General features: G+C 49.1%; 2 protein-coding genes and 1 pseudogene across 6 annotated transcripts in view; 2 read left to right on the top strand and 1 right to left on the bottom strand.

Annotated features, from left to right (window-relative positions):
- KIF9 (kinesin family member 9) overlaps positions 1-1,923 on the bottom strand; it is a 42,651-nt gene extending 40,728 nt beyond the window's left edge. Inside the window, exons 1-2 of one of the 3 annotated variants that reach the window (XM_045856839.1) lie at positions 1,769-1,923; positions 536-778 (exon numbers count right to left, since the gene is read on the bottom strand). In XM_045856839.1, the coding sequence (XP_045712795.1) occupies positions 536-722 (187 nt within the window). In that variant the 5' untranslated portion in view covers positions 723-778; positions 1,769-1,923. Of the gene's footprint in view, positions 1-535; positions 779-1,768 lie in introns of those variants that run through there. The other 2 variants (XM_045856840.1, XM_045856841.1) reach the window with 2 other exon arrangements.
- Positions 1,924-2,226: 303 nt separating this feature from the next.
- KLHL18 (kelch like family member 18) overlaps positions 2,227-27,349 on the top strand; it is a 48,153-nt gene continuing 23,030 nt past the window's right edge. For 2 of the 3 annotated variants that reach the window (XM_045856843.1, XM_045856842.1), the window contains exon 1: positions 2,227-2,367. In XM_045856843.1, coding sequence (XP_045712799.1) covers positions 2,239-2,367 — 129 coding nt within the window. In that variant the 5' untranslated portion in view covers positions 2,227-2,238. Of the gene's footprint in view, positions 2,368-11,883; positions 12,065-27,349 lie in introns of those variants that run through there. The other variant, XM_045856844.1, reaches the window with a different exon arrangement.
- On the top strand, positions 26,594-27,252 carry LOC123830691 (annotated as a pseudogene).

Below are 27,349 nucleotides of genomic sequence, written 5' to 3'. Positions count from 1 at the left end.
ACGTTTTAAGAACTCTCGAGGTGCACTGGCTGCAAGCCACTGCTCTAGACCACTGGGAAGTTGAGAGTGGAGGGGGGTGTGTTTCGACTCAAGCAAACACCCTCAATCTCTAAAGCTCTGGGAACCATTCCCCATGCCAATCTGAGGGCCCATCCTCCTACTCAGGGGACCCTCTGAAAAGTACCATGCAGTAGGACAGCCTGTGGGGGCAGGTGCCCAGGCCTCCCTCCTGGCAGTCCCCCCCGACTGACAGCACGAGGGCAGCACAGGTCAGCTCCAAGCATCACCTTCCCCTCAGAGCCCGCCCCTCCACCGCCTTGCTATCTGCGAACATGCACATGCACATGCAGTCAACCTATCCATGCTTCCCAAGGCCCTCCCCAGGCTCACACCCATGGCTCTAGGTATGCCAGGAGCCACGCCCCCCAGAGGCAAGCCTTGTTTATTAACTACACCCCTCCCCTCCTGTGTGTCTGCTACTCAGCAGCCCCTCAACACCCAGACATCTGGGGACCCCATGCCATCTTGCACTTACTGAAATAATTCTTGTTACTGTTCTTACGCCGCATCATTTGAGTGGGTTTCAGCTCCCAAATTAAGTTACAAACTGCTTGAGGGATAGGACTGTGCCTTTTATTTCTTTTGAATCCCCCCTCAATGTCCAGAACAGTGCCCAGCACAGAGCAGAAGCTCATGAAATGGTGGTTGGTGGTGATGGTCATGGTTGGAAGTCAGAGAGTGGCTGAATCTCCATATGTGGGTCCATCTTCGGTCACTACTGAGAGAGTCCCAAGGGGCATATAATGTCAGTCCTCTCCCAACATCAACCCATAAGCCCACGACCCTTCTAGGAGGACACTTGGTTTCCAAGCACCACTTTCAAGAAGCCATGTTCAGCGCCCCCACCACGCCCTCCTTTTTAGTAGGGACCTGGGGATCTGGTGGGGAATGCCACTCTCACAGGTACTACCCTTAGTTATTTCTGGTGTAAATAAGTAAACCTCTGGCCACCAGAAAAACTCCCTGCTGTAGAGGCTCACACTTTTCTTGTTTGTTTTAGGGGTGGGAATGCCCAAAATTGCCACCAAGCACGTGAAGACTCAATCAAAGGAGAGGGAGCATATACTGGGACAGTAGGCACCAGGTGGGTCCCCATCTTCCAGCACTCCTGTCCAGACCAGAGGCTCTCATGGGAAACTCTCATAGCCACCAGAGTGGCAGCAGCATCTGAACAGCTCCAAAACAGGAGCCAAACGCACCCAGCCTTGGACTAAACTAAAGACTCCGATCCAGGCAGAACTGGCCTTTCTTCTTTTTCTCACCCAACATGCCAGACCCCTCTTGTCGAGTCTGAGAGGTCCTGGGCGGTAGGACCATTCCTGTCCTCCTCTAGAGTAGTCCCTTCATCTGTAAAGCAAAGGGCTCAGACTGTCGATCCTAAAAGCCCCTGCAGTTTTAAAACCGTTACGTGCACGAAAGCCCAGAAAATCTCTGGTCCCCGGCCTCACTCCCTCTGAACCTCAGGCACGACATAGGACCCTCGTGAGGCCAGGGAACCTTAGGTCCGGAGACCCCAAACTTTCAGCAAGGCAGAAGGGGCCCCTGCGAAGCAGCTTCCTGCACTGCCGGGTTTTCAAATCAGGGAACCAAGCTGGTGGACTCCTGGGTGGACCGGTGTTTGGGTCCCAGGCGCTGTCCGCTGCCCGGGAACACACCCCCTCTCGGACCCCCCTTTATCTCACCCCGACAGCGCGTGGGCCCTGCTCACCGCGACGGAGGTAGCAGCCTTGCGGCAGCGCGACCGCTGCAACTGCTGCGAGCTAAAACCAGTGAGCGCGACAGCCCAGCTGTGTACACGGCCTCCATGGCAACGGGCCGCTTCCGGAGGTTCCGGAAGTAGTGGAGTGGTGGCGGAAATGAAGTCTGCGGCCCTCTGTTGAGATACGAGTAAGGTCAGGGCAGAATCGGAAAAACGGGAGATGGGACTGTTGATTTTAGGAAGAATGCGGCAGCTGCAGTCGCGAGACGAGGGTCGGGATAAGGGCACGGAGGCTGCTCAGGAACCGGGAAGCGGGGCCGCAGGGCTTCCGGCGCGGAGCAACTTCTAACTACGGCGGCCGCGCAGGCCAGTCTAATCCCAGGGCCGCGCCGGAGCCGTCGTCGGCGCGTGTCCGCGCCCCGCCCTGATTAGTTTAGAGCCGGCCGGCCAGGCCTGCGCAGTCGCGGCGGCCGGGGAAGATGGTGGAGGACGGCGCGGAGGAGCTGGAAGATTTGGTGCACTTCTCCGTGTCCGAGTTGCCTAGTCGCGGCTACGGCGTCATGGAGGAGATCCGGCGGCAGGGCAAGCTGTGCGATGTGACGCTCAAGGTACCGATGGCTGGCCGGCTTGTAGCTGAGGGAAAAGGGACCGTGTGGGGAGGAAAGAGGGGCGGGGCCGATAGGGGAAGCGAGGTTTAGCGGGCAGACGGGTGGGGAAAGGAGGTTTGAGGGAGACTGTAGGGGAGAGAGGGAGAGGAGGCTTGGGGCTGCGTGGGTTGATGGACTGACTCGGCGTCTGAGCTCTGAGAAGGAAAGGCTGAGAGGCGCGCCTCTGAGGCCCTCGGAGTGGGAGACATTGGGGTGCCCGCCTTCCTTTTCTGTCACAGACAAGAGAAAATTGACTTGAAGCCCCCCCGTAGAGGAAGGGGTGGTGGCCATCTCTACATTCTAATAGGCAGTTCCGAAGCACCTTCTCTTGTCACTGTGGACATTCTTTGTGCCCTCGAAGTTAGCTGTGTTGTAGAGACCCAGGCTTTTCCTTAGAAGTCATTGCTTGCCCCTGATTGTTAGATTAACACCTTGTCTCCTTAAAAGAGGATCTGGAAATCTTTTGATGTGGGCAGCCACTGTGCCCCACCCTGGGATACCTCCCAGCACCACCACCCAGTCCACGGAAAGTGGACGGATGGGCTGCGTGGAGCGGGATGTCGTAACCACTTGTTCCCTGCCGGTATTCTGGGCGCCAGGGCCAGCCGTCCTCCTGAGCTCTGCCTCTGTTCCTGCTGGAGAGGCTGCTGGGCTGCTGCTGGGCCAGCTGCTGAGTCGTGCGGAGCCCCCCCGGGTGGGGAGATGCTGCTGGAAGCCTGTTCCCTGCTGGGCTTTGGCGGCACAGCCCTCAGCGTCTGGAGGACCCCGTTTAAAAAGGAAGTAGTACTATACAGAGCTCTTTTTGCTCTTATTTTCTCCAAGCATAAGGCTACTTTTTCTTCCAGGTGTTTGAGTCAAACCTCCAGAGACGGTAGAGTAGAATGGCTATAGCGTGTCTTTGGAGATTTAGGGATTTGGATTAAAAACCAAGTTGTAACCTTGAGCAAGTTAATTTCTCTAAGCATCCGTTTTCCAAATGCAAAAATAGCGATGATTCCTAATTCTCAGTATTGGTGTGAGGATTAAATGAGAACATTTGTGGCATTTTCTGATAATGCCTGGCATAAGGGTTTTTTTGTTTTGTTTTGTTTTTTAGTTTAACCTTTACTGGCATAAGTTTTTCATCACTCTAAAATGTTACAGAACAGAGCGTTCATTCACTGGCTCTAGCAGAGCCAAACACTAAACACCGAGAATTACAGTGGAGACATATTAGCTATTTTATTAATGAATAGCACCATCCAGGAGAACTGGAAGCTAATGCTCAAATGCCCGGACTCATCCATAGCATGTAGGTTACAGATTATACAGGGCAGACTCACAAGGCACCTCGGGTTAGGGGTTGGTATCGTGCTGGGAGCTGATTGGTCAGAGGTGACATAAGGGGAACGAATCGTTTCTTCAGGGCCTGTTCCCATGCCCCTCTGTCTGGTTTCATGGGAAGGTAGCGGGGGGTCCTTCCACCTTAGGGCTCAGGAACTGAACCATGACTTAGCTCATAATGTTTTCTTTAGCCTGCCAGAGGTCTGGCCTGTGGCAATTGGTCAGGCTGGGGGTACTGTCTTCTGGTTATTGAAGGGGAGAGGGGAGAGAAAGAGAGAGAGAGAGGGAGGGAGAGAGAGGGAGAGAATGAATGATTTCTAGAGCTAGGATTTAGAAATAAATTATTTCATCAAAGTCCTAAGGGCCCTTGGTTTCATAAACCCCTCCCGAAGGAGATTCGTATTCCAGTGGAGGAGCGAGGTGGCCTGAGAGGGGGAAGGGTCTGTAGTGGGAACCAAGGGGGCTGGGAAAAATGAGCTGGACTAAAGGAGGCAGAAGAAGGAAATAGAAATGAGATATTTTTGATAGCGAGGTTTTTGAGGGATTTGTAAGCAGAGGAATGATCTGGTTGTGGCAGTCACACTTGGGGTGAGTTAGAGACTAGTGAAAAGCAGTAATAGGGGAATTTTTTTTTTGGATTAAGATTTAGCCTGAAAGGGTGAGCCAGGGAGAGCCTGTACGATACAGCGAAGCAAAAAAGGCGTGATCGAGATAAAGCAGTGCATTTCACCTCTGCGTCTAATGCAGATGCAGAATGTAGCAACCCTTTAGCATAAAAAAATGCTTTTATGATTTTTTTTCCATTCAAATGCTTTTTGTGCATTCAAAGAGACAAGAGTTACTTCCAAGCAAGGGAATTATCAGAGGTAGTTCCCATCAAGAGTGTCAGTTTGAATCGCTGCATTAGTTTCAAGGATCTGGGACATAGAGACCAGTATAGAGGCACAGGCGAGAGCTGGTCTGGACCGAAGGAAGCATCTGCTTCACTGGTTTTCCAGCTCTTCCCAAGAGCCCGAGACGGAGCTCAGTGGCAGTGCGATGGTGGGGGCTGGGGGCAGCCAAGCAAACCAGGCCCTGCCTTGCTTCCCTCCCGTTCGCTAGAAATCTGTTTTGGTCTCTCTCTTTCAGCATAGCACCTTTTCTGAGACTTCTGGTGATTCCAGACTGTCTTTCAAATAAGCCGGTTGGAAGCTTTTGGGGGTGGGATGGGTTTGCTGACAGGTGGGCCACCCCATAGGGCAGTGGTTCTCAAACTTCAGTGGGCATTAGACTCTCCTGGTGGCCTTATTCACTAGTTGCTGGGCCTCACTTCTGAATTTCTTATTCAGTAGGTCTGATGTGGGCTTGAGAATTTGCACATCTGACAAATTCTTCAGTGATGGTACTCCTGGTCTGAGGCCACATTCTGAGAGCGTCAGCTGCGGGGTGATGGGCCTGTCCCTTTCAGTGAAATGTGCGCAGAATCCATGGAGCTTCTTCAGGCTCCGGATGAGGTGGCATCAGCCTGGCTGCTATTCCAGGAACCTTGTGGTGGGAGAGAACGGGGCGCTCTCGCTTCTGCGTGCAGACTTCCGCTGATTCCCCAGAGCGGTGCCGCCTCCTCGTCCTCAGTGGTGCCCTGGTCACCTGAGTCCGGAGGCTCTCATTTGTCCTGTTCAGAGAATAAACTCCAGTTTGCTGCTGGGACAGAGATGGAGCAGGGCCCTGCCTGGGATGGGGACTAGTCCTGCCTGTTTTCAGCCTTCCTTCATGCTCACCCCCGGAGAGAAGACCTGCACGTCCCCAGCGGCTGCGTTTGGGACGGGTCTGCAGTAGCTGGCCATCCGCAAGGCTCAGTGCTCTCCATCTGAGTCCGTTGCTGCTCAGCTGTCTGCTTCGCATCTTCCAAACTTTGGTGACATTTCTAATCTCTCTCTCTCCTTCAGCCTTTTTCTTTGGGCGCTCTGCTGTTCCTTGACTGTCGGTCTGAGAGGCCGTGCGCAGAGCCCAGACTCAGGCCTGCCTGGCCTTGAATCCTGCTGCGCCCCTTCCCAGCTGTGAGAGCTTGGGCAGGTTCCTTAGGTGCTGGCGATTCAGGTCCTTCATCTGTGAAGTGGGGATCATTTCCTACCTGACGAAAGTGTTCAGGTTTCCACTAGTCAGTACAGTTAAAACAATTGTGTGGTCAAGGAATGCTCAGTGAGTGCAGATATTTAAGAATAACTCCTGGGGTTTCTAGAGGAGTGGAGATAAATGTGTGTGTTCAGCCTGCCATTTTGAGTGTGTCTTAACTTCTGGTGAATTCTAAATGATTTTATCTAAATAGAATTGTATTGCCTTAAGAGAGTTTGCATACCACGCCTGCGTGTCAGTGGCCTGCCTTTTACAGCTGAGGACCCAGGCACAGCAGGAGAAGGGACTTGTCCGGCGTCACAGAGCAGCAGCAGGCGGAGCCAGGGCTGGAGACCAGACTCCTCGTCTCCCCACGCCGGGTCCTGTGTTTGTTCATGCTCTCCCGCTGCGTCGCCCGTGGCTGACGGTGACCCAGCTGGTCCCAGCTGCTCCCATGGGAATCAGTCTACGTCAGGTCATTTGTAATCATTCTTTTTTTAAAAAATATATATTTTTTATTTTTTAATTAAGATTTTATATATGTATTTTTTAGAGAGAAGGGAAGGGAGAGAGAAGTAGGGAAAGAAACAAGTTAGCTTCCTCTCGCACGCCCACCATGGGGGCATGTGGTCTGCAACCCAGGCATGTAACCGTGGCTGGGATTCGAACCAGCAAACCTGTGGTTCACAGTCCAGCTCTCAGCCCACTAAGCCACACCAGGCAGGGCTGGAATCAATCTTAATATGTCATTTTTGTTGTCCTGCTGAGCGTTAAGGAGAGTGTGAGAGTCAGCATTAGCAGGCATGCGACATTCTCAAAATTCGCCACCAACTTTTGAACCTTGCTCAGTTTTCTTTTCGGAAATATTTGAAATTTAAATTCCTTGGGTGTCTGTTGGATAATTAAGTAGAGGCGTGATAAAAAAGAGTAATATATTAGATTTTTTAAAAATCATATTCTGTGTCTGTGATGCCTTGAACCTCTTTGAAAATGAAAGCAGTGAACCCAGAAAAATACAGATACTTACGTATGTGCAAAATTTTACAGTCAGTCTTGAGAACCGTTCCCCCGAGGCCCATCTTCGGATCTTGAGTTACGAATCCCACTGAGTCAGATTCTAGCAGATAAAGCCCGTGGTCCGTCTCCCTGGCAAATCATTTTATCTTAAAGGTTAGGAGGATAGTAATGCACAGCTTCCTGGCAACCTATAGCATAGGCTTGGGCTGGGCACCCACAGAGGCTGGCATCTCCCCCTCCCGGCAGTGGGGTTCGGCTCCTTTCCTGTGGGCCCCTGGGAGCCCAGGGCTCAGGCCACGCCTCTCTGGTGCATCTAGGGTGAGCAAGAGGGACAGGCTCCCCAGAGTCAGTGAGTGTTCTCCACAACTTCTTACTCATGAGGCCTAGACCCACCAAATTTATTCTTTCTAGTCTCCCCTCACCTCACTCGCTTCTTTCTTTTTCTTTATTTGTGAGAGCAAAATGGGGTCACCAAACCTGCATACTGTTTGCTGACCCATAAGCTTAAGAGAGAGGAGCCGCCTACACACACACACACACACACACTCTTGTTTTGCAACCACTAATAAGTAGCTCCTCAAAGATCTGCTGCTATTGGTCTTCCCAGCGTTTTCCCAAGGCCCCTGCTGAGGTTTTGATCCCAGATCTGAGAATTTAACCCGCAGAAGGAAATGTCTTTTTCATGGGCGAAAGGCCCAGTGTTAGCATATTGCCTTGTGGCTCTGGCCAGGTAGCAGCTCAGGTGGCCAGAGCATCATGTGACGTGCTGGGATTGCAGTTCGTTCTCCGACCGGGGCGCATACGGGAGGCAACCCAGGGGTGGGTGGACGAATGGAGCGACGGGTCGGTCTCTCTCTCTCTCTCTCTCTCTCTCTCAAATCAATTTTTAAAAATATTTTAGAATACTGCCTTTTGACCCACTAAACCCAGGTACACAATTGTCACTGAAACTGGCTTCAAGTGTCACACGTGTGTGCCTGGAATCTTGTCTAGTGTGTCACACTGATTTTGTGATGAAAGAGTAGGTGGAGAAGGATTTCACAGAGCGAAGTAGGGCTTGTTGATGCATGCCACTGGCATGTCATGTGTCGGGCAGCGAGCTACCCAGGTGTAATTACGGAGAGCTAGAATACAGGTATTAAAAGGAGCCCTGGAGTTCCTGTGTCAAAGCCATTCATTTTACAGAGGAACAGACCCTGAGGCATGGTGATACTAAGGGGTTGCCCAAGGCGAAAAGCTCTATTATCTGAGCGCCAGCCCAGCTGTTGGTTGGTGGACGTGATGCCGTTGCGGCCCCTGTGGGATTACTCACCTGGCCTGCTGATGGCGTGACGCAGAGCAGGGAGCGCACGCCATCTGCAGTGTCACCCTTGAGCACGGAGGGCAGGGGTGTGTACGTCCAGGTGCAACACCCCTCGTCTCAGGAGGGGAGAGAGAGGCAGGCTTTTTCTGCTAGTCATCCGGGCGCAGGGATTCTTGATTCTCTTGATTTTGAAGTGACACTGTGTGGGCAAACTTGTGCTTCTGAATGAATATTCTTCGTTCCCTGGATTTTCTGCTGACTTCTTTCAGATCATGGTGTTCATTTTCAGCCTTACCTCTCCATGAGCAGTTAGAACTGAGAGGAAGAACGTGCTTTTTGAGAGGACATGTGCACTTGTGATAGGAATTCATACTCATCAAGAAATCAGTTTTGCCCTCTTTCCTCTTCAGGTTACATTGTGGGTAACGCTGTTGAATTTGGACATCGATTAGATGGACGAGAGAGTTTGACGCTGCCTGACATGTGGTTGGGGAGAGAGAGCTGGAGGAATCTTGGAAAATCAGTTATCAAAAAAGCAACCTTCATGGGGTTCACCCTGAGACTTGTGGAGTTTGGCCGGCCGGCCGGCCAGCTGGGTATCTTAAGAAGCCTGTCTGGAGATGCTTCTTATTGGATGCAGGAGGTTCCTTTATTATTTTGTATGAGACTCTAATGTTTGCCCCTTGGCCACTCCTGGTCATCGTGTAGGCTGGCTGATGGAAAGTGAGACCACCGTGTTTTTCTAAAGGTGTGTCCTGAGCCCCTCCTAAAATGCAGGCGTGGCATCCACTTTCCTACTTCCGATTTGTTAGTGTTGCCACCCCGTTGTGTGGTTCCAGCCAGCTTCCCGACAGTTTAGTAAGGCCTTTTCCACCCAAACAGCTGATCACATCACCACTTGTTTCCACTTGGGGAGAAGGAACCAGTATGTGTGACCTACGAGTTGGCAAGCATTTTCCATCAAGAGCCAGATAGTAAATATTTTAGGATTTGTTGGTCATACAGTTTCAGTTGCAGTTACTCAACTCTGGTGTTGTAGCACCAAAGCAGCTGTACATAACACATACGCAAATGGATTTGGCTGTGTTCCGGTAACACTTTATGTATACTTTATGTATAAAACAGGCATGGGCCAGATCCACTGGTTGTAGTTACCTGACCCCTGTCATATACTGAGATGGCCTTTGTAAAGTTTAAGGCCTTTGGAGGAGGGAACACTTGCGTTATTGTCCCAGCGTATACTTCTTCAGTTTCAACACAGTATCTAGAAATTGGAAACATCTCTTGTTAAAACAAGAGTACAAATGAACCAGAAGTGAAGAATTTTTTGTTTTTCCAGCTCACTGTAGGTGATCCTGGGACTGTCCTGGTTGATGACTGAATAACGGATGGAGGAAAAGTTACTGTTAAAATATTCTGATCTTTAAAGTCTCGCAGCTCTGCTAGAGCTTGAGGCAGACTATTCCCAAAGCATTAAGTAAAGACATGCTCCCTTCCTCAGTGAAGCTGAGGATGCTTAGCTGTTTGCAGAACAGCAGGCCATAGGAGGCCATGACGGCCCCTGTGTTCCGGTGGATCTGACCAGCTGTGTTCAAGGCTGTGAGGCTAAGGGCCAGAGTTTGGGTTTTTGGCAGGCGAAGTGGATCAGTTCAGATGTGGCCCAGTCCATGACTGGTGTGGCTCAGTGCGTTAGGCTCTGTCCTGGGAGTTGAAAGGTCACCAGTTCAGTTCCTGGTCAGGGCACACGCCTGGGTTTCAGGCTGGGTTCCCAGTTGGGGTGTGTGAAAAGCAGCTTGCACATCGATGATTATCTCCCTCTCTCCCTCCTTTCCCGTCTCTCTAAAAATAAATAAATAAAAGCTTAAAAAAACAAAAACAGTCCTGGCTGCTGTGGCTCAGTGGACTGAGCACAGGCCTGTGAATCAAAAGGTCACCAGTTCGATTCCCAGTCAGGGCATATGCCTGGGTTGCAGGCCAGGTCCCTGGCTAAGGGTGTGGAGAGGCAATTGGTCAATGTATCCCTCACACATCAATGTTTCTCTCCCTCTCTTTCTCCCTCCCTTCCCCACTCTCTAAAAATAAAGTCTTTAAAAATAAAATAAATAAAAAACAAAACAAATATGGCCCAATATGTCCGTGCAGAGAGTGCTGCATATCTGATCAGAATACAAAAATGCTTTCAAAAAATAAGCCCGGGAACAGATATTTGTCCACCGTGGTCATAGCAGCATTATTCACAGTAGCCAAAAGGTGGAAGCAGCCCAAGCATGCACCGATGGCTGAATGCATAAACAAAATGTGGCACATTTTGTTCCATACGCACAATAGCATATTATTCGGCTTTAAAAAGGAAGGAAATTCTGACACACGCTACAACGTGGAAGAACCTAAAAGGCGTTATGCTAAGTGAAATATGCCAGTTACAAATGACAACTCCTGTGTGACTCCACTTGAGAGGAGTAGTAACTGGAGTAGTCAGGTATTTAGGAAGAAAGTGTCCTGGTCACTGCTCAGGGGTTGCGGGGGCTGGGGATGGAAAAATGAGTGTTCAACGGGGACAGAGTTTCAGCTGGGGAAGATGGAAAAGTCCTAGAGATGGGTGGTGGCGCTGGTGCACAGCCGTGCGAGTGTACTTAGTGCCACTGAACTGTGCCCTTAAGTGTGGTTAAAATGGTGAATTCTATGTTATGCGTCTTTGACCGCAGTTAAAAAGAGAGAGAGCTAATACACTCTGGAAGAGCTGTCGCCAGGTGGCAAGTGAGATCGCTTGCAGTGCTTTTTGACTGTGGGGATGCTGAAAACGATCTGTTTCTGTATCCAAACCCTCTGATAGAAACATTTGGTACCAGTGAGTAATCTTTCCCACTCTCTAGTTTTTGTAGTGTGCCGCCGCAGCTGTGAGGAGCAGGTTTTATTATTATTATTAGCTCAGCCCAGTAGCTGCACTTCAGATGGTCGCCTAAAAGGAATCGACTTACGGGAGATGCATATTTAAGTGATGCACACAAGTTGTAAGCTTGTTTTTCCTGTGTCAGTTTGTAAAATCTCAACGTCACATGACCTTCCCAGAACTATCCTGAGGATCAGCAAATAACACTGGGCTCACACGTCTTCCAAGTAAAGGCTTGTTGGCATAGTCGACAAATTACAAATGGCTTTCAGATCCGTATTTCTGTCCTTATTTTGCTCCTAAATACTAGACCTACCCTTCCATTTGTCCCATTGACCCTCACACTCATTGTGTCTGCGATGAAACTCCTTTCCCTTTTGCTCCCTTTGTGTGTGGATGGCACGCCATCCTTCTAGTTACATAAGACCGAAATTCTGGCCTTGGCCTTGGCTCGCCCTCTCTCCTTCATGTGTATTTTGTGGCATTTATCACAACAGCAATTATATAATCATGTACAGTATTGTAGCTCCGTGAGAGCAGGGGCTGTGACTGCATTTTTACTGAGGTATTTGCATAATAGGTGCTCAGTAACCCCCCCGTCCTAATTTAGGCACTCTTCGCCTTTCACCTGCGCCAGGGTCTGGTTTGGTTTTGATTTGCTTTTTAAACTTCACTGACATGCTGCGAGATTTCCTCCCCTTCGGGGGGTGGATGACCCTTGTTCAGCTAAGGGATTGTCTTCCTTCCGTCTCAGCTCTGATTGTGTCGTCCTGCTCCGAGCGGCTTCCCATTTCATTCTCATTCGGCGTGCTCAGCAGCTGTGTCGGTGCCAGACGCTGTTCCGCGTGTGGGGACACAGCAGTGGGCAGGGGAGGCAAGGCCTCTCTTGAGGAGCGTGAGCTTACATTCTAGTGGGGGCGGTCGGCAGACAATAAAAATAAATTGAGGTTAAGTGCCCAGTGGCGGTAAGTGCCGCGAAGAACAGTAAGGGGCCTGAGAATGCCTTTTTGTTGGAGGGACCAGAGCCAGCTCCCGTGAGTAAATCAGAGTGAAGCGCGGGCGTGGTCCACGCGCATACCGGAGGACGAGCATTCTGGAGCGCTGAGGCAGGAGTGCATTTGGCGTTTTTGGGGAAACGGCAAGCCGCTGGGGTACTCAGAGTGGAGTGACCTAGCAGGAAAGGGAAGGGACCTCTGGGGTTGGAGAGGGAGCCCCCCAAGCGCAGCACAGTTCCTGGTATGACTCAGTAAATGCTTGTTGGAAGAGTGAGGACATGAAGGAAGGTAGACAGTAATCGTTCCTGTATTTATTTACGGATGTAGGTCAAGGCAGGGTGTTAGGGGTGTGCCTAAGAGAGGTAGGATGCATTTTCCGGAGGTCATGAAGAGAGCACGGGGTTTCACCTGCACCTTCCCCTGCTCCTCCCTTTTGGGAGAGACTGATTTTGGCTCGTTCTTGAAGGAGTTCGATTCTTGTGCATCACAGGGAACGTTAGAGGCTGGGAGCTTGTCAGCAGAGCGGGAGGTGGAGCAGAGGTCCTGAGCGCTCGGTGGTTCTGACAGGTGCTCCTGTCCGTGGTGGGTAAAGCTCGCCTTCTGTCCCCACGTCCACACCGCAGGCTGCCACTCTGAGCCAGCAAGATGTCTGCGGAGAGCCCTGGAGGAGTGGGGGATGCAGGAGCGGCAGGTGGCGCCTGGTTTTCAGTAGGATTAAGGGGAGGACTGCTGATTTAACTGAATCTCTGATTATTCTAAGCTGCTCACAGAGATTCGTCACTGCCCTCTGTGAGACGGAAGAGGCAGAAGCTTAAGGATGTCCTGCTGCTGCTGACCGCCACTCCCAGTCGACTTTTCTAGGGCTGCCAGCTGTGTTCTGGATGTTCGAGGACCTCCAGACTCGGCCCCCTCTCCCCGCCCCGCCCCGGGTTGCCCACGGTCTCCCCCTGCTGGCTGTCCCCTCGTGACCTGTGTTCTCCAACTTTGGGGCCTTTGCTCTGGTATTGCTTTGGCTCGGCGCCCCCGCCCACATCTGCCGGCAGAGTCCCTAGCCATGCCTGTAGACCCCCTGCACACTTCCTTTTCTCAGGGGGAGAGGAGCGGCCAGACACTCCTCCCCCCGTTCTCCTCGGGCACTCTGCCTTTGTGTCTGTGCAGCGCCGTCTCCCTGCCAGCCTGTGTGGTTCTGTTAGGCAGAGGCCTGGGCCAGCTTTCTTCTCTTGCCCTGCCCTGTCGCCCTGGGGTTCTCTTGGGTGAACCCCTGTCCCTCTGAAGACCGTCTCCTCACGCCCCTCCGGTGCAGCCGCTCTCCCCCTTTTCTGTGGCTCCTCTGCCCCTCATCACTTGGAGTGCTGTCGTTGTACCTGCAGCGTCAGCGTCGCCTGAGAGCCTGTGAGGAACGCGGACTCTCGGCGCCCCCCAGACCCGCGGGACTGCAGTCTGGCGATGCGTCCACCCGTGCGCAGGGAGGTCTGAGAAGCACTGCGGTGACGCTGCGCCCCTGCCGCCCCTGCCGCCCCTGCCGTACTGGGCAGAGTGTGGAGGTGCCTGAGTGTTTTCCCCGCTCCGTGTTGAGTTCCTGAAGCATGAGAAATACCTATCGGGCGCAGTTCTTGTCACGTGTCCAGGGCTGAGGAGTGTTTGCTGAGTTACCCTACGGGCCCCTGGCGTTACGTTTGAGGTGCTCCTTCGGTCAGCGTGTGACCGACGTGCGTTGACCTGTGCCTGCCGCTTCGCCAGGTGCACGAGGGAGTGGCATGATCGGGAGAGGCAGTCCCGTCTTTGGCGCTTACAGATCGGTGGGGGAGAGATGCCCATCAGTTCGTTAGGAGACAAAGCAGAGTGTGCCCAGTTCTGTACCTGCACAGGTATCCCCAGAGGCCCACAGGAACACCGAAGGCATGGCAGTTATTTCTCGCTCAGAGGATCTGGGGTGGTTTCATCCTCATAAAGGTGAATAGGACTTGGACAGACAGACGCTGTGGGAAGAGGTATCCCAGGCCGGAAGAGCCTGTTCTAGGGCCCGGGCACGAAAGTTCACATACCGGGTGTTTCTTGAGCAAGCGGCACTGGAGGAGCAAGGGGGAGGGTGTACTGGGGAGGGGGGTGGGTGCAGACTGGACTTCAGTTCTCGTGGAGAAGAGTCTGGACTGGTAAGAAGCATCTGCAGATCACGTGCTATCGCTGCATTTCGGTATTTGGTGGTGTCTGTGGGCTCTGCCCTCCTGTTTCCCCGCCCTCTCCCATTCTACCTTGCTGGACATGGGTGGGAGGCAGGGGAGGGTTTGGAAGAGGTGGGACAGGCCTGAATATTGTAGCTGGCTCTTTATATGGGACCATAGCCCCAGGTCTTGTCTTTTTAGTGCTAGGTGGTCAGCCACTTCCTCACCCGCTTTCGGAGTCACTTTACCCATTGGGGCCCCCTAAAGCAGAAAGACCCAAGATGCATCACTAAAGGGTTTCAGACAGTGTGCTTTAAAATGCCATCAAAGCCCCAAACGGAACCCAGTATGCTTTACTATGCTTGCCGTCTGTCTGTCTTCCAACTCCACAAGTTTGTGAGGACTGGTGATTTCTGCTTATGGCGGGATGCACAAGCGTCCGTCCAGCATTCAAGATAAAGGACAAACCTCTTCCTCCATTTCCTTACCTTCTACCTTGTTAGAAACATACCCAAATAAGGCAGCTGTGGGTGGCTTACTTCTTCTAGGGGTAGGAGTGCACTGTTACGTTAGCCTGGAAGTCCAGCCCTCCACTAACCGCCCTAAGCCTTGCCATGTTTTTCTTGAGCTTTTTATTTCAGCTATTTCGGATAAGGTTAGAGAGTAACCCTCTCTATACTTTATTTATTTACTTTTTTTAAAGAAGGATGAAAGGAAGGAGAAAGAAAGGGAGAGAAACATCAGTGTGCAAGAGATAAGCATCGATTGGTTCCCTCTTGCACACTCCCAACTGGGGACCCGGCCCGCAACCCATAGGCACGTGCCCTGACTGGGAATCGAACAGGCAACCCTTCAGTTCGCAAGCCAACACTCAGTCCACTGAGCCACACCGGCCAGGGCTGAGTTCTTGATGTATATTTTGGAGATCAAACCCTTGTCCAAGGTGTCACTGACAAACATGTTTCCCCATGCTGTTCGTTCCCTTTCCATTTTGTTGGTGTTTTCTTTAACCGTGCAGAAGCTTTGTAGTTTGATGTAGTCCCATTTGTTTATGCTTTTTTAATTTTTAAAATATTTTGTCTATTTGTTCTTAGAGGGGCAGGGAGAGAGAAAGAGAGGGAGAGACGCATTGATATAGGAGAGAAACCTCGATCCATTGCCTCTTGTGCGCCCCCAGCCAGGAACCTGGCCCACAACCCAGGCATGTAGCCTGACCAGGAGTCGAACCCGCAACCCTTTGGTTTGCAGAATGACATGCAGCTCACTGAGCCATACCAGTCAGGACTGTTCCTGGTGTTTTGAGAGTGTTTATGATGGATCACTGTTGAATTTTGTCCAATGCTATTTCTACATCAATTGAAAAAATCGTGTGGCTTTTCTTTATTTAGCTTGTTAATGTGGTAGATTATATTGATTGATTTTTTTAAACATTGAGTCTGCCTTGGATCTCCAGAATAAACTATACGTGGTTACCATATATAGCCCTTTTTATATGTTGCTGAATTTTATTTGCTGGTACTTTGTTAAAGATTTCTGCATCTATATTCATGAGGAGTATTGCTCTGCCTTTTTCTTTGTGCTATCTTTGTCTAGTTTTGCTATTAGGCCAATACTAGCCTCATAAAGTGAACTGATTGTCTCCTCCTCTTCTCTTTTCTGCAAGAGACTGTTTAGCATTGGTATTAACATCATCAGGGTGTCATTGTGGTGACAGAAAAGGAAGGTGCAGCATCTCTGCTGTCCACACGCACAGAGGAGGAGCTGAGAGGCCCTTGTTCCTGTTTTTCTGACCTCGGGCAGGTCCCATACCTCAGAATTATGGGGATTCAGATGATGGGCGTGGTTATCTCTATCCAAAATAGTAACTTTTCCAAGAAAGTAAACTGTGGAATTCAACATGTGAATCGTCCATGCAGGGGATATCTGTTGACCATCTCTGTGTATCTCAGCGTTCCCAGTCGATAAAACACCATTCTTGCCAAATGCCTTTGACACCGGTAATGGGTGCTGTCACCAAAGCTATCAATGCGGTCCTGTAACATCTCTGACTGGTGAGCAGAATGGGGGCCTCCAGGCACCACAAGGGCCCATCAGAGCTGAAAGAAGCCACCCTTCGTTTTAACCCGTTGATTAAGGCCAAGAAGGAGGATTCCCCTTTTCCGGATCCCCCCAGGGGTTTGTCTGAAGGGCAGTGCTCAGGCCTCTGGCTGAAATGGCAGCCCTGCCTCAGTGAGACCAGTCACTCACCGGTTCATGGAGTCAAACTGGGGAAAAGACAGGGTCGGTGGTGGGCCTGGGCGCCTGGAGCCCTGCCACGACTCTCTTTCCTTGCTCTGCACCCTCCTCCCCTGCAGACCGGTCTATCATGCGTGGAGGGGTGGTGCATCTGAGAGCTCTCTGCTGCCCTGGAGGATCCACCCCCTTTCAAATCCTTCTGGTGAAACGCCCCGCAGAAGGGTCTGACTGGGAGTGCGTAGGTCACGTGTCGGGTCCTGTGGTTGCAGCGAAGTGAGAAGTGCCCGGAAGGTCGGGAACCCTGGACAGAACTGCCATGAGACCAAGTCTGCAGCCGGTCATATGTTTTTGGGAGGTTTCTAGTGGCATGTGTGGAAGCCACAAGTGTTTTTCTGTTACCTTCAAGTACCATATTTTGCCATGTATAATGCGCACTTTTTTGCCTACATTTTTGAGGGGAAAATAAGGATGCGCATTATACATGGGTAGTAATAATTCCATAGCTATATAAATGTTTTTAATTCTTTTATTTATGCTTGTGTGTTAAAAAGGTAACTCTAGGAAGCAATAACGATATCCATATGCAAAATAATACCCTGGGATATGATGATCAGTCCTGTTTCTAAATATAAATGAATAAACATACCATTAAATTTAAAAATTAAAACAAAATATTTTTCCCTAAAAGTTTGGGCCAAAAATGTGGGTACACATTATACACAGCAGAATACAGGTAACCTAAAATAGCTTATTTTATAGCATCATTATAACATTATAGATCATTGATAGTTAATATATTATAATATTAATATATAGTTAATATCTATGTTATATAGCTATATATGGTTACTAATTAGTAAATAATAATACATTATTGTTGTACTAGCCCTCAACTGTTATGTGTGTTTGAAGATTACTGTACCTATTTATATATGTAAGAAAAATTTGAAAGAAGGAAGTAGAAAATCAAAATGCCTCCTGCTCAGTTTCTGATATTCTTTTCTAAATTTATTTGTTTTCTTTTCTAAATTTAACCAAGAGAACCTGTAGTTCATTTTGACTACAATCTTTAGTGAAACTGCCACTTTTTTCTCTGATGTTAATTTATTTCATAGGAAATTGTTGCTTTTCTGGGCCGCTATTAAGGATAGAGTTGATATTTTTATTTCAATGAATATCTACTGAGCTATTTAAAGGGTATTTGAGGGTAATACCAAGATCCTGCTGCCCTCAAGGAGTTTGAAGTCCACTGGAGCAGGTAAACACAGGACATCACCACCCCCGAGCCCGAGGCTGCACGTCTCAGACACAGAACAGCCTCGCCCATCTGACATCCGAGGAGGATTCCGGTTGGGGGTGGAGAGCCGGGCCGATCTGGCCTTGTGCGTGCAGGTTGCCGAGTCCGGTGCAGAGGGTCGGTGGGTCCCTGGGGCAGGAAGGTGGGCGCTTCGGTGCGTCTCCATGCAGCCCGCCCCCTACATTTCTGACGGACAAGGCCGCGTCATTTGCCGAGGCTGATCATGGCATTTAAACTCCACGGGGGGTGGAGAAAGAGAATAGGTGTGTAACTGTGATTAAGAAAGTGAAATTAAAAAAAAAAAAAAAAGGCACATTGGTGGTGGCAGGCCCATACAGGCCATTAAAGGCCCCGCCGTGAATGCCCTGTTGCCGGTGTAGCTCACTTTCTCTTCAAAAGGAGCGAGCACTTTGTAAAAACACTGTTTATCTCAGCGTTGAGTCCCACAAGGGCTGGCTGTTCAGACTGGTTCCGCAGAGGGAGTCTGTGAACACCAGCAGAAAACCAGGTATGGGTTGGGCTGGGGTGCGGTGGGGTGGGGGCTCTTAAATAAGGGATCAGCATCTTCTCCGTTCTAGAAAATGCGTTCATGCCACTCTTTACAACACTTGTTCCCTGTGACTCTAGAGCAGATATCAGCAAATCTTTCTATCAAGGGGCAGATGGGAAATGTTTTTGTCTTTGTGGGTTCTTGGTCAGTGTCCTGCTACTCCACTTTGCCATTGTAAGTTCTAAGTTTGAGCACATTTTATTTAACAAGCAATTGTCTAACACTTAATATGTGCGGTGCACTGTTTCAAATGCCTTAAACATGTTAGCTAATTGCATCCTCAGAATAACCGCATGAGGGAGGTACTATTTTACCTAATTTTGCGAAGGTGTAAATTGAGGCACACAGAGGGTAAGTAACTAGCCCAGGGTCACAGCTAGTGACTGGCAGAAGCTGGGTCTGAGCCCAGGTAATTTAGTTCCACAGTACCTGTTCTTACTACCCATGAAACGCTCTTTAAAAAATTATAATTATTGACTTTCTAGCCTAAAGGAATTTTAGAGATTAACTCATCCCTAATACATCTTCATTATAGGCTCATTTTTACACACCAGCTTCATAGCCTTTATGATTCCAAGTTGTGCTCAGTAAAATTATGGATTACTACTTATTATGCACTTTCAGCATCTCTTGTGACTGCCTAAAAGCTTAGTCTTAAACCGCGCTGATCCCAAGGGTAATCCTTCTGCACAGGCTGGGCACTTAACTGTTCACTCACTGTTTTATTTATGTTCATTGTGAGCTTGAAGGTAGGAGCAATAGTATCAAAATGTTTTCCATCAAAAAGAAATCTATTCTGGGCATCTCGTGCTTGCCTTGGGAATGCCTGTCTCGGATTACCCCCAGCTCAGATTTGCCCTGCTGCTTTTCCTGCTTGAATGAGCAGCTGGTTAAATCTTGAGCCCCACCTGCCTGCGAGAGGGACCAGAATTTGTGGTGTCATGCTGCACTGTCCCTGGTGATCCACAGATACCACCAGGGCAGGGCTAGGAATGGAACGTTTCCCAGTCTTTCCAAGGAAGAATGGGTGTGCGTGTGTGTGTGTGTGTGTGTGTGTGTGTGTGTGCGTAAAAACAAGCCAGAACTCAGATGACACGGCGCTCAGGGTGCCTGGCTCCTTTTGCTTAGCCACAGTCTTAGACTGCCCTCACGAGAGAGCCTCTGGTGCGGGGATTTGCGTGCCACGGGGGCTCTGCACGGTTACTCGAGGGGCCCTCAGGTCCACGTGCGCACCAGCCTGTCGGCCAGGTAAAGGGTACCTTTACGTGTGGGTACCGCTGCTTTTCGAATGTGTGCAGGTGTTACAATGACCGAAAGGGAAAGCTCTGCTGAATTTGTGTTAGGCTGCCATGACTAACACAACTACTACCTGCTGAGTAAGCACATCCAGGTCAAGCCCCTTATTTACAGATGAAGAAACTGAGACTCGGGGTGAAGGGCAAGAGGTTTGCCTGGGTCAGGTAAGGGGGAACGGCTGGCCTGGAAGCTGGCCCAGTTCGTACGTGCCCTGTCGCTCGTGCTGTGTCTCCCCTGGGGTGGGCGCAGGGGAAGAGACTGGCGTGCGTTTGGCCTGTCATGCTGTGCTGTGCTTTCTAATATTGTCTAATAGAGTGATTTGCTACAGTGACATTTACCAGTATTTGTAACACTTCTCTTGAGAATCTCATTTATTTATTTAGTTAGTTTATTATATAGTCCTTGCCCTGCCCCCATAAGTAAAATCCTGTATTCCAACCTGGGAACCTGAAGCGTGGTAAAATTGGGCACCTTGCTTGTATCTGTATTATAACCGGCCCTGAAACTCTGAGTTTTCATCTCTGGACCAGGGTTCTGTTAATCAGACTGAACTTGTGAGGATTTCAGTTACTTATATCGACATCTTTTACGGCTGCCGCTCTCAGCTGGGTGCAAAAAAACTCTGTTAAATCTCTGCCAAATGCCTGATGCTGTGCTAGGCGTGTTCACATGTATTATATATCACTTAATTTAATGAGGCCAACCAGGCCACTCTGAGGGCTCTCTCAGAAAAAGCCAAGTATTCCAGTCTGTTCCAGATCCCATCTGCACCATCATTTATATTCCTCTAATCCCCATTACGGGGCGTCTCTGCCAGGCGTACGGATGTGCCCTTGAGTGTGGTCCCATTGGTGGCCAGGTGGGGACGGGCCAGCACAGACCCTCCCCTCCGAACAAGACCCACACGTGGCGGCAGCGTCACCTTGAGCTGCACAGGACAGCACTTTTGTCCCCACCGAAACCAGGAATTTAGAGTGACCCTGGTGCTTTGGTCAAAGGACGTTCCTTTCAGCCATTCTTGTACACCTTTATGTTTGACCTTCAAAACTCTTGAGAAGTCGGATGAATGGGAATGATCTCGCTTTGTAAGTTGGGAAGGCCCATCTGAAGAACACAGCCAGTGCGGGCCTCCTGACTCTCCAGTGTTCACGCACCCCCCCGCCCCCCTGCCTGCCCAGTGGCACGTATCAGCAGCACTGCCCCCTTCTCCACCTCCAGGCGCCTGTCGCCTGCCTCTCGTTTCCTCTCCTCCTTTCTGTTCTCTCCTTCTCTGTCTCCTTTGCAGATGCATCCTCTGCTGGGTGATCTTTAAATGTTGGACTTCCTCGAACCTGCATTACACCTTCTTTGTACTCTGAGCTGCCCCGTAGTGACCGACCCCTTCCTTGTCTCCACACTGATGACTCGTCTCCGTGTTCCAGACTTGCTCGTCCGCTTCTCACTCAGAGTCTCTGTCTGGATGTCTCCCAGGTGCTCTGTGTCACCCCTGCAGTCCAAAGCCTGACTTGATCTTCCACTCGCAACCTGGCCCTTCCCTGTCATCCCTGATCCAAGTGACTGGCACTTGCCGTTCCTGCTCTACCTGCAGAGTGGCCCGATGAGCTCCAAGATCCTTCTTCGGTGCTGTCCTCTGGTTTCCTGGCGCTCTTAAAGGAAAACGTAGAATTCTTCAGTGCCCCGTCTCCTCTTCCAGCTTCATCGCATTACTTTCCTTTTCGTATCCGTGCTTGAATTATGGGGCCGCTTTGATTTTTGACAGTCGTCAAAGGACTGCTGTGTTCACGATCTTTAAAAGTGCAGGATAGCCCTGGCTGGCCATAGCTCAGTGGATTGAGTGCGGGCTGCAACCCAAAGGGTTGCTGGTTCGATTCCCAGTCAGGCAGGGCACAGGCCTGGGTTGGGGGCCAGGTCCCAAGTGGGGCCACGTAAGAGGAAACCACATGTTGATATTTCTCTCTCTCTTTCTCCCTCTCTTCCCCTCTCTAAAAATAAGTAAATAAAATCTTTTTTAAATAAATAAATAAGTACAGGATAATGAAGTTGCAACACATGTGTATTTAAGGTGCCCTTGATTTTTAGGATCTTATCTTCCTCCCCTTCAATTACTGTCTTAGCTATTTTTTTCCAGACAAAGCTGTTTTACTTTTTACCCCCAGTTTCACTTCTATTCTCTCATGTATTTGTGTGTTTATTCTCTATAATTTGATCATGTATGTAAGATTCTTATCTTTAATTTGAAAATTTTCTGTTGGCTGAGAACTTGAGCTGGGAGGAGGGGTGTTATTTACTGGGTCCCTCTCACACTCCCGCAGTAAGCAACTTAAACATAATTTCTTCTCCCTCCCCCCACATAATAGTATTTAATTTTTTAAAAATTGTACGCTCTGTCCAGAAAGTATCCAGCCATGCATTATGAAAAGTAGAGAAATTTATTGAAAATGATACAGGATACAAGAAACATTGTACATAGGACAGTGACCCCTCGGTCCCCTTCAACATAGGTACCTCACACAGTGAGGACCTCACACAGTTCTGTGTTGCCATCAGCTGCCCCCATCGTGTTTTTCTGAATTTCATCGATGGTCTGAAATCACTTCCCTTTCAAAGGTGATTTTAGATTAGGGAAAAGCCAGAAGTCCCAGGGTGCTGAATCTGGGTTGGGGGAAGGGGGTGCTGAGTCACATGATTTGATGTTTCGCCAAAATTATTCTGCATGAGATATGATGCATGAGCAGGTGCATTGTCATGATGAAGCTGCCAATCACCAGTTGCCCATAGCTGTGGCTTTTTGAATCATCCAAATAGTTTCCGTGGATGGGTGTTCCAGCTTAATGCAAAATTTGATGCAGATTCATTGCTTTACTTGCTCACTCATTTTGAATACGACAGCCTCACAGTACACATGCCCAATCAACAGAGCCTACCACCCCCACTGACTAGTACAGTGAAGTTGTCACTGTTCACGCATGTGCATTCCAGTCCACTCTCCCTGGCTGCCAGGTTGCATCGATGTCGTGCAAACTGTTCTCATTATGTTAACAATGGCTGGAGTTTTTCTGGACAGGCCTCATATGTGTATATACATATTTAGAGAGAGAGAGTGACAGACATCAGTTTGTTGTTGCACTTATTTATGCCTTCATTGGCTGCTGCTTGTATGTGCCTTGATCAGGGATAGACCTGCTCCTTTGGCGTGTCAGGATGACACTCTAACCAACTGAGCTACCCAGCCAGGGTCGCTGTTTCACTTTGGGACAAGTTGCCTAACTTGTAAATCTTGGTTTACTCATCTACAGAACAGAAGTCAGAGTAGCTATTTAATGCAGAGGACTAAAATGAGAAAATATGTATAATGGGTACTTAGCAAAAGGAACTCAATAAATTATCTCATTTTTTTAAGTGACATTTTAAAAACTGAGATTACAAATGAGAGTATCTGGGGTTTTTTAAGCTTTTCACAAAAGTATAGGACCCCAGGATGATACAATGGAGGATCCCTTAAAAGTTTTAGAACCAGTAAATGACTCCTGTAAGCACTCCCAGTTTTAAAAATAAAATCTGTGCCCTGGCTGGTGTGGCTCAGTGAACCGAGCATCAGCCTGCAAATGGAAGGGTCGCTGGTGTGATGCCTGCTCAGGGCGCATGCCTGGGTTGCAGGCCGGGTTGCCGGTTGGGGACAGGCAAGAGGCAACCGGTCAATGTATCTCTGGCACATTGATGTTTCTCTCCCTCTCTTTCTCAAACTCCCTCACCTCTCTCTAAAAATAAATACAATCTTTTTTAAAAATCAGCTTTCCTGTAACTTCTCGACCTGCCCTCATCCACGTGATAGGCCTTCTAGGATTTGAGACAACTGTCATATGCCCCCTGAATTATCTTTCTCAAATTAATTACTCTGACCTGCTCCTCACAAGATGAATAGCTTTCCCTTCCTTACCTTGGTCTCTCCCTCTTCTGGATAAAGACAGATTTGTCGTTGCCCTGAACCGAATGCAGGATTCAGATGTAATCTGGCTGGCATATCCCAAGTTAGGTCTGTCTTCTTTATAGCTGAGCTTTTTTTGGAAACCAGGTCACCCAGTTTGTGCACATACAGCTTGTTCTTTTGTATTTTTTTTTCTTACTTTCTGGATGAAAAATAAAATGCACAGCTGTTGAACACAGCAAATTGAACACATTTTAGCATCCATTTCTTCTTGTAATGCCATTACAGTGATAGTAAGGGGAGAACAGATACCAGCAAATGAGCCGTCAGTTGCCTGTCGAAAGCCACGTGTGGTGGTGCGGCGGGCGGAGGAACTGGAGGAACTGAAAGCGCCTGCCGGGGCGGAAACTAAGAAGAAAGAGAATTTGTAATGCGGAACCCTGGAACAGCTCCAGAACTGAAGACCAAGTACCGAAAACAGGAAGATTAGTTGAAAGTCTGTGTGAAAAGCACTCAGAAGCCTACAGTCCCTCCCCCACTCTCTCAGGAGGCAGGAGTTTTAGTCTCAGTTTTACCGAACCAGAGGCACACAAAGCATTAGAAGAAGGGGTGGGATGTGGAGCCAAACTGAGAATAAACCTTGAAGACACAAGTTCTAAATAGTGGAAGGTAGGACCATCTCCCTCTCCTACTCCGTTTCCAGAATATCTCCATGCAGTCCCTCCCTTGCCAGAGACTGGAAGATCCTTTTGATAAAATTAGCCCCAGAAAGAACATTCTAAAGATAACAACTACTTCTAGGGCTCCTCTGAAAGCGGCAGATTCTTGCCTGGTCACCCTGACGTGAAGTGCACCCGTTGACAAGCCAAGCCCCGCACAGAGAGCTTTCAGACAGCCTAGAAGTGTGAGCACATTTCATTTCACATGAGCACGTCAAGTGTGACCACAAGACATTTCAAGAAAGCCTCTAACATGAAAGACAGAGACCAAAACAAAAGGAGATAAGAACTGAGGAAACAGTAAAAGCAAGGAGGAGGAGAAAAAAAAATTTTTTTAAGATTTATTTTTAGAGAGGGGAAGGGAGGGGGAAAGAGTGGGAGAGAAACACTGATGCAAGAGAAACTTAGGGGAACTGACCCCGTAACCCAGGCATGTGCCCCAACCGGAATGCCCAACCGAGCCACACCTGTCAGAGCTGAACAAGCTTGCCTTTTTTTTTTTAAGTAAATGTTTTGTTGTTGTTGTTGTTGTTTTTAAGAAATTAGGACAGGCTTTTTAAAATTTTATTTATTTTTAGAGAGTGAAGGGAGGGAGAGAGAGAAACATCAATGTGCGGTTGCTGGGGGCCATGGCCTCCAACCCAGGCATGAGCCCTGACTGGGAATTGAACCTGCAACACTTTGGTTCGCAGCCCGCGCTCAATCCACTGAGCTATGCCAGCCAGGGCTTCTTCTTCTTTTTTTTTTTTTTAAAGAAGGGAACCTTCAGAAAATAAGAAAGACCTCTTAAAAATTAAAAATGTGCCCTGGCTGGCATAGCTCAGTGGATTGAGCACAGGCTGCGAACCAAGGTGTCGCAGGTTCGATTCCCAGTCAGGGTACATGCCTGGATTGCAGGCCATGATCCCCAGCAACCACACATTGATGTTTCTCTCTCTCTCTATCTCCCTCCCTTCCCTCTCTAAAAATAAATAAATAAAATCTTAAAAAAAAGATAGGAACAATGATCAAATATTTTTAAAAAATTAAAAATGTGATAGCCAGTATAAAAAGTTACAACACAGAAAAGTGGAAAGTAAATTGGAAGAACATTCTTGGAACATAGAACATTCACGGACCCAATGAGAAAGAAAAATAGGGAAGAACTGATTAAAAAACAAAAAAAAATTAGAGGATCATCTCAAGAGGTCTAGCACCTGACCAATGAAAATTTAGGAACAGACAAAAAGAAACAGACAATAGAGAGGAAGAAATTATCAAAGAAATGATATGAAAAGACATTCCCAGAACTAAATAATGATTAAGTATACTCAGTGGAAGGAAACCAATACCAAGATACAGCCCGTGTCAGATTTCAGAACTCCAAGAATAAAGAGAAAGTCCTAAAAGCTTCTAGAAAGAACAGTCACACATTTAGAATTCAAAGGGGCACAACAAGAAGACAATGGAACAATATCCTCAAAATAAAAAATATTTATTCCCAACTTAGAATTTTATAGACAGCTAAACTATCACCGGAGCTGAAGGGTAGTAGACATTTTCAGACATACTGTGCACGTGTCCTTTGATACTGTGATGTAAGAAATAAATATTTGGTCTTTGTCTCTCGTTACTAGTCCAGAGCTCCTAAAACTCTTGTAACTTCCTGAGTGGCAGGGATAATCAGGGCATCTTTTGTTAATGTTTGGTCTTCGTTCTGAGTGACAGGGGTGAGGGGAACAGTCCACCAGAGCTGAGTTTATGCTAATGAGCTAACTGTGGGCAGCTGCACAGCTTCAGGGTGGGTGGGGGCTGGTTGCCAGGGAAACCAACGGAGGGATTAGAGGGTTGAAACTTTCAGCCCAGCAACCCCTCTGCCTCTTGAGGGTAAGGGAGAGGCAGGAGATTGAGCTAAGTACTAGTGACCATTGACTTAATCAGTCATGCCTAAGTAATGGAACCTCCACAAACCTTCTAAACAGTGCGGTTCACAGGGCTTCCAGGTTGGTGGACACGCAAGGAAGCAGCGCACCCCAGTTCCCCAGGGACAGAGGCTCCTGCGCTCGGGACCTTCCAGACCCTGCCCTGTCTGTCGGGCCCTTCCAGACCCTGCCCTGTCTGCCTCTTCATCTGGCTGTTCTTTTGTCTCCTTTACAAGAAACCGGTAACAACGAGTAAACTGTTTTCCCTGAGTTCTGTGAGCCATTCCAGCAAATGATTAAACCTGAGGAGTGGGTTGTGGGCAACCCCACCACCAACTTTACAGCCGATCGGTCGGAAGTATGAATGGCCCAGACTTGCAGTTGGCGTCTGGAGCAGGGGCATTCCTGCGGGACAGAGCCCTTACCCTGCGGGGTCTCCGCTAACACTGGGCAGTCAGCGTCGGGTTTGAATTAAATCGTAGGATGCCAGTTGGTGTCTGGAGGTTGAGAATTAGTGTGTGTGAGGGGGAAGAAAAAACCCCACACATTCGGGTCCAGAAATGGTGTGAGTAAAAACACCTTATAGTACACTCCTTCTTAGGACCCTCTGCCAGGAGACCCACCGGGATAACCGAGGAGGAGGACAAATGGGGTCCAAGAAATGGGTTCCAGTGTAGGGGAGGCGAAGGAACCCCCAGAAGGACAGAGTTCCAGTGGGGCTTCTCGAGAACAAAGAGGGTGCCTGATTAAACACTTTAGAGGGAGTTGCAGGAAGCTGCCCCTTGTCGGGGGTCCCAGTGGGCAGCAAGACGGCGTCTGCCAGCAGGCCGTTCGGGCGGTCGAGCCACACGCTCCCCGAGGGAGGCTCCCTGACCGAGGAGACCGCCCGAAACCCCGCGTGTCCGAAGGTCTGAGAGAGCCGGGCTGCCGCCTCAGAGTCTTCTTCAGTGTCAGGGCAGTTTAAGGGAAGTGGGTCGCCGGCGCCACCAGACGCTGCAGAAATAGTGAACACGTGACCGCGGAAATACAGAAGGAAACCCGTGTCTCAAGAAGAAACCGCATGTATCCAACGCGGAGGTCCGCGGGAATCACTGGCGCTGGCTGCCGGCTGTCATCAGACAGAAGAACAGTCCTTACCATGAAGGACTCCCAGAACGACGAACGAGAAAGTGTGCACTGAACAACTTTAATAAATAGTCTGTAAACAAGAGAACTGTATAGAAAATTTAGATGGACACT

This window comes from Phyllostomus hastatus, unplaced genomic scaffold, assembly GCF_019186645.2.
Source record: "Phyllostomus hastatus isolate PE091 unplaced genomic scaffold, TTU_PhHast_1.1 phas_scaffold_129, whole genome shotgun sequence".
Classification (NCBI taxonomy): domain Eukaryota; kingdom Metazoa; phylum Chordata; class Mammalia; order Chiroptera; family Phyllostomidae; genus Phyllostomus; species Phyllostomus hastatus.
This window is presented reverse-complemented; position numbering and strand designations above follow the sequence as displayed.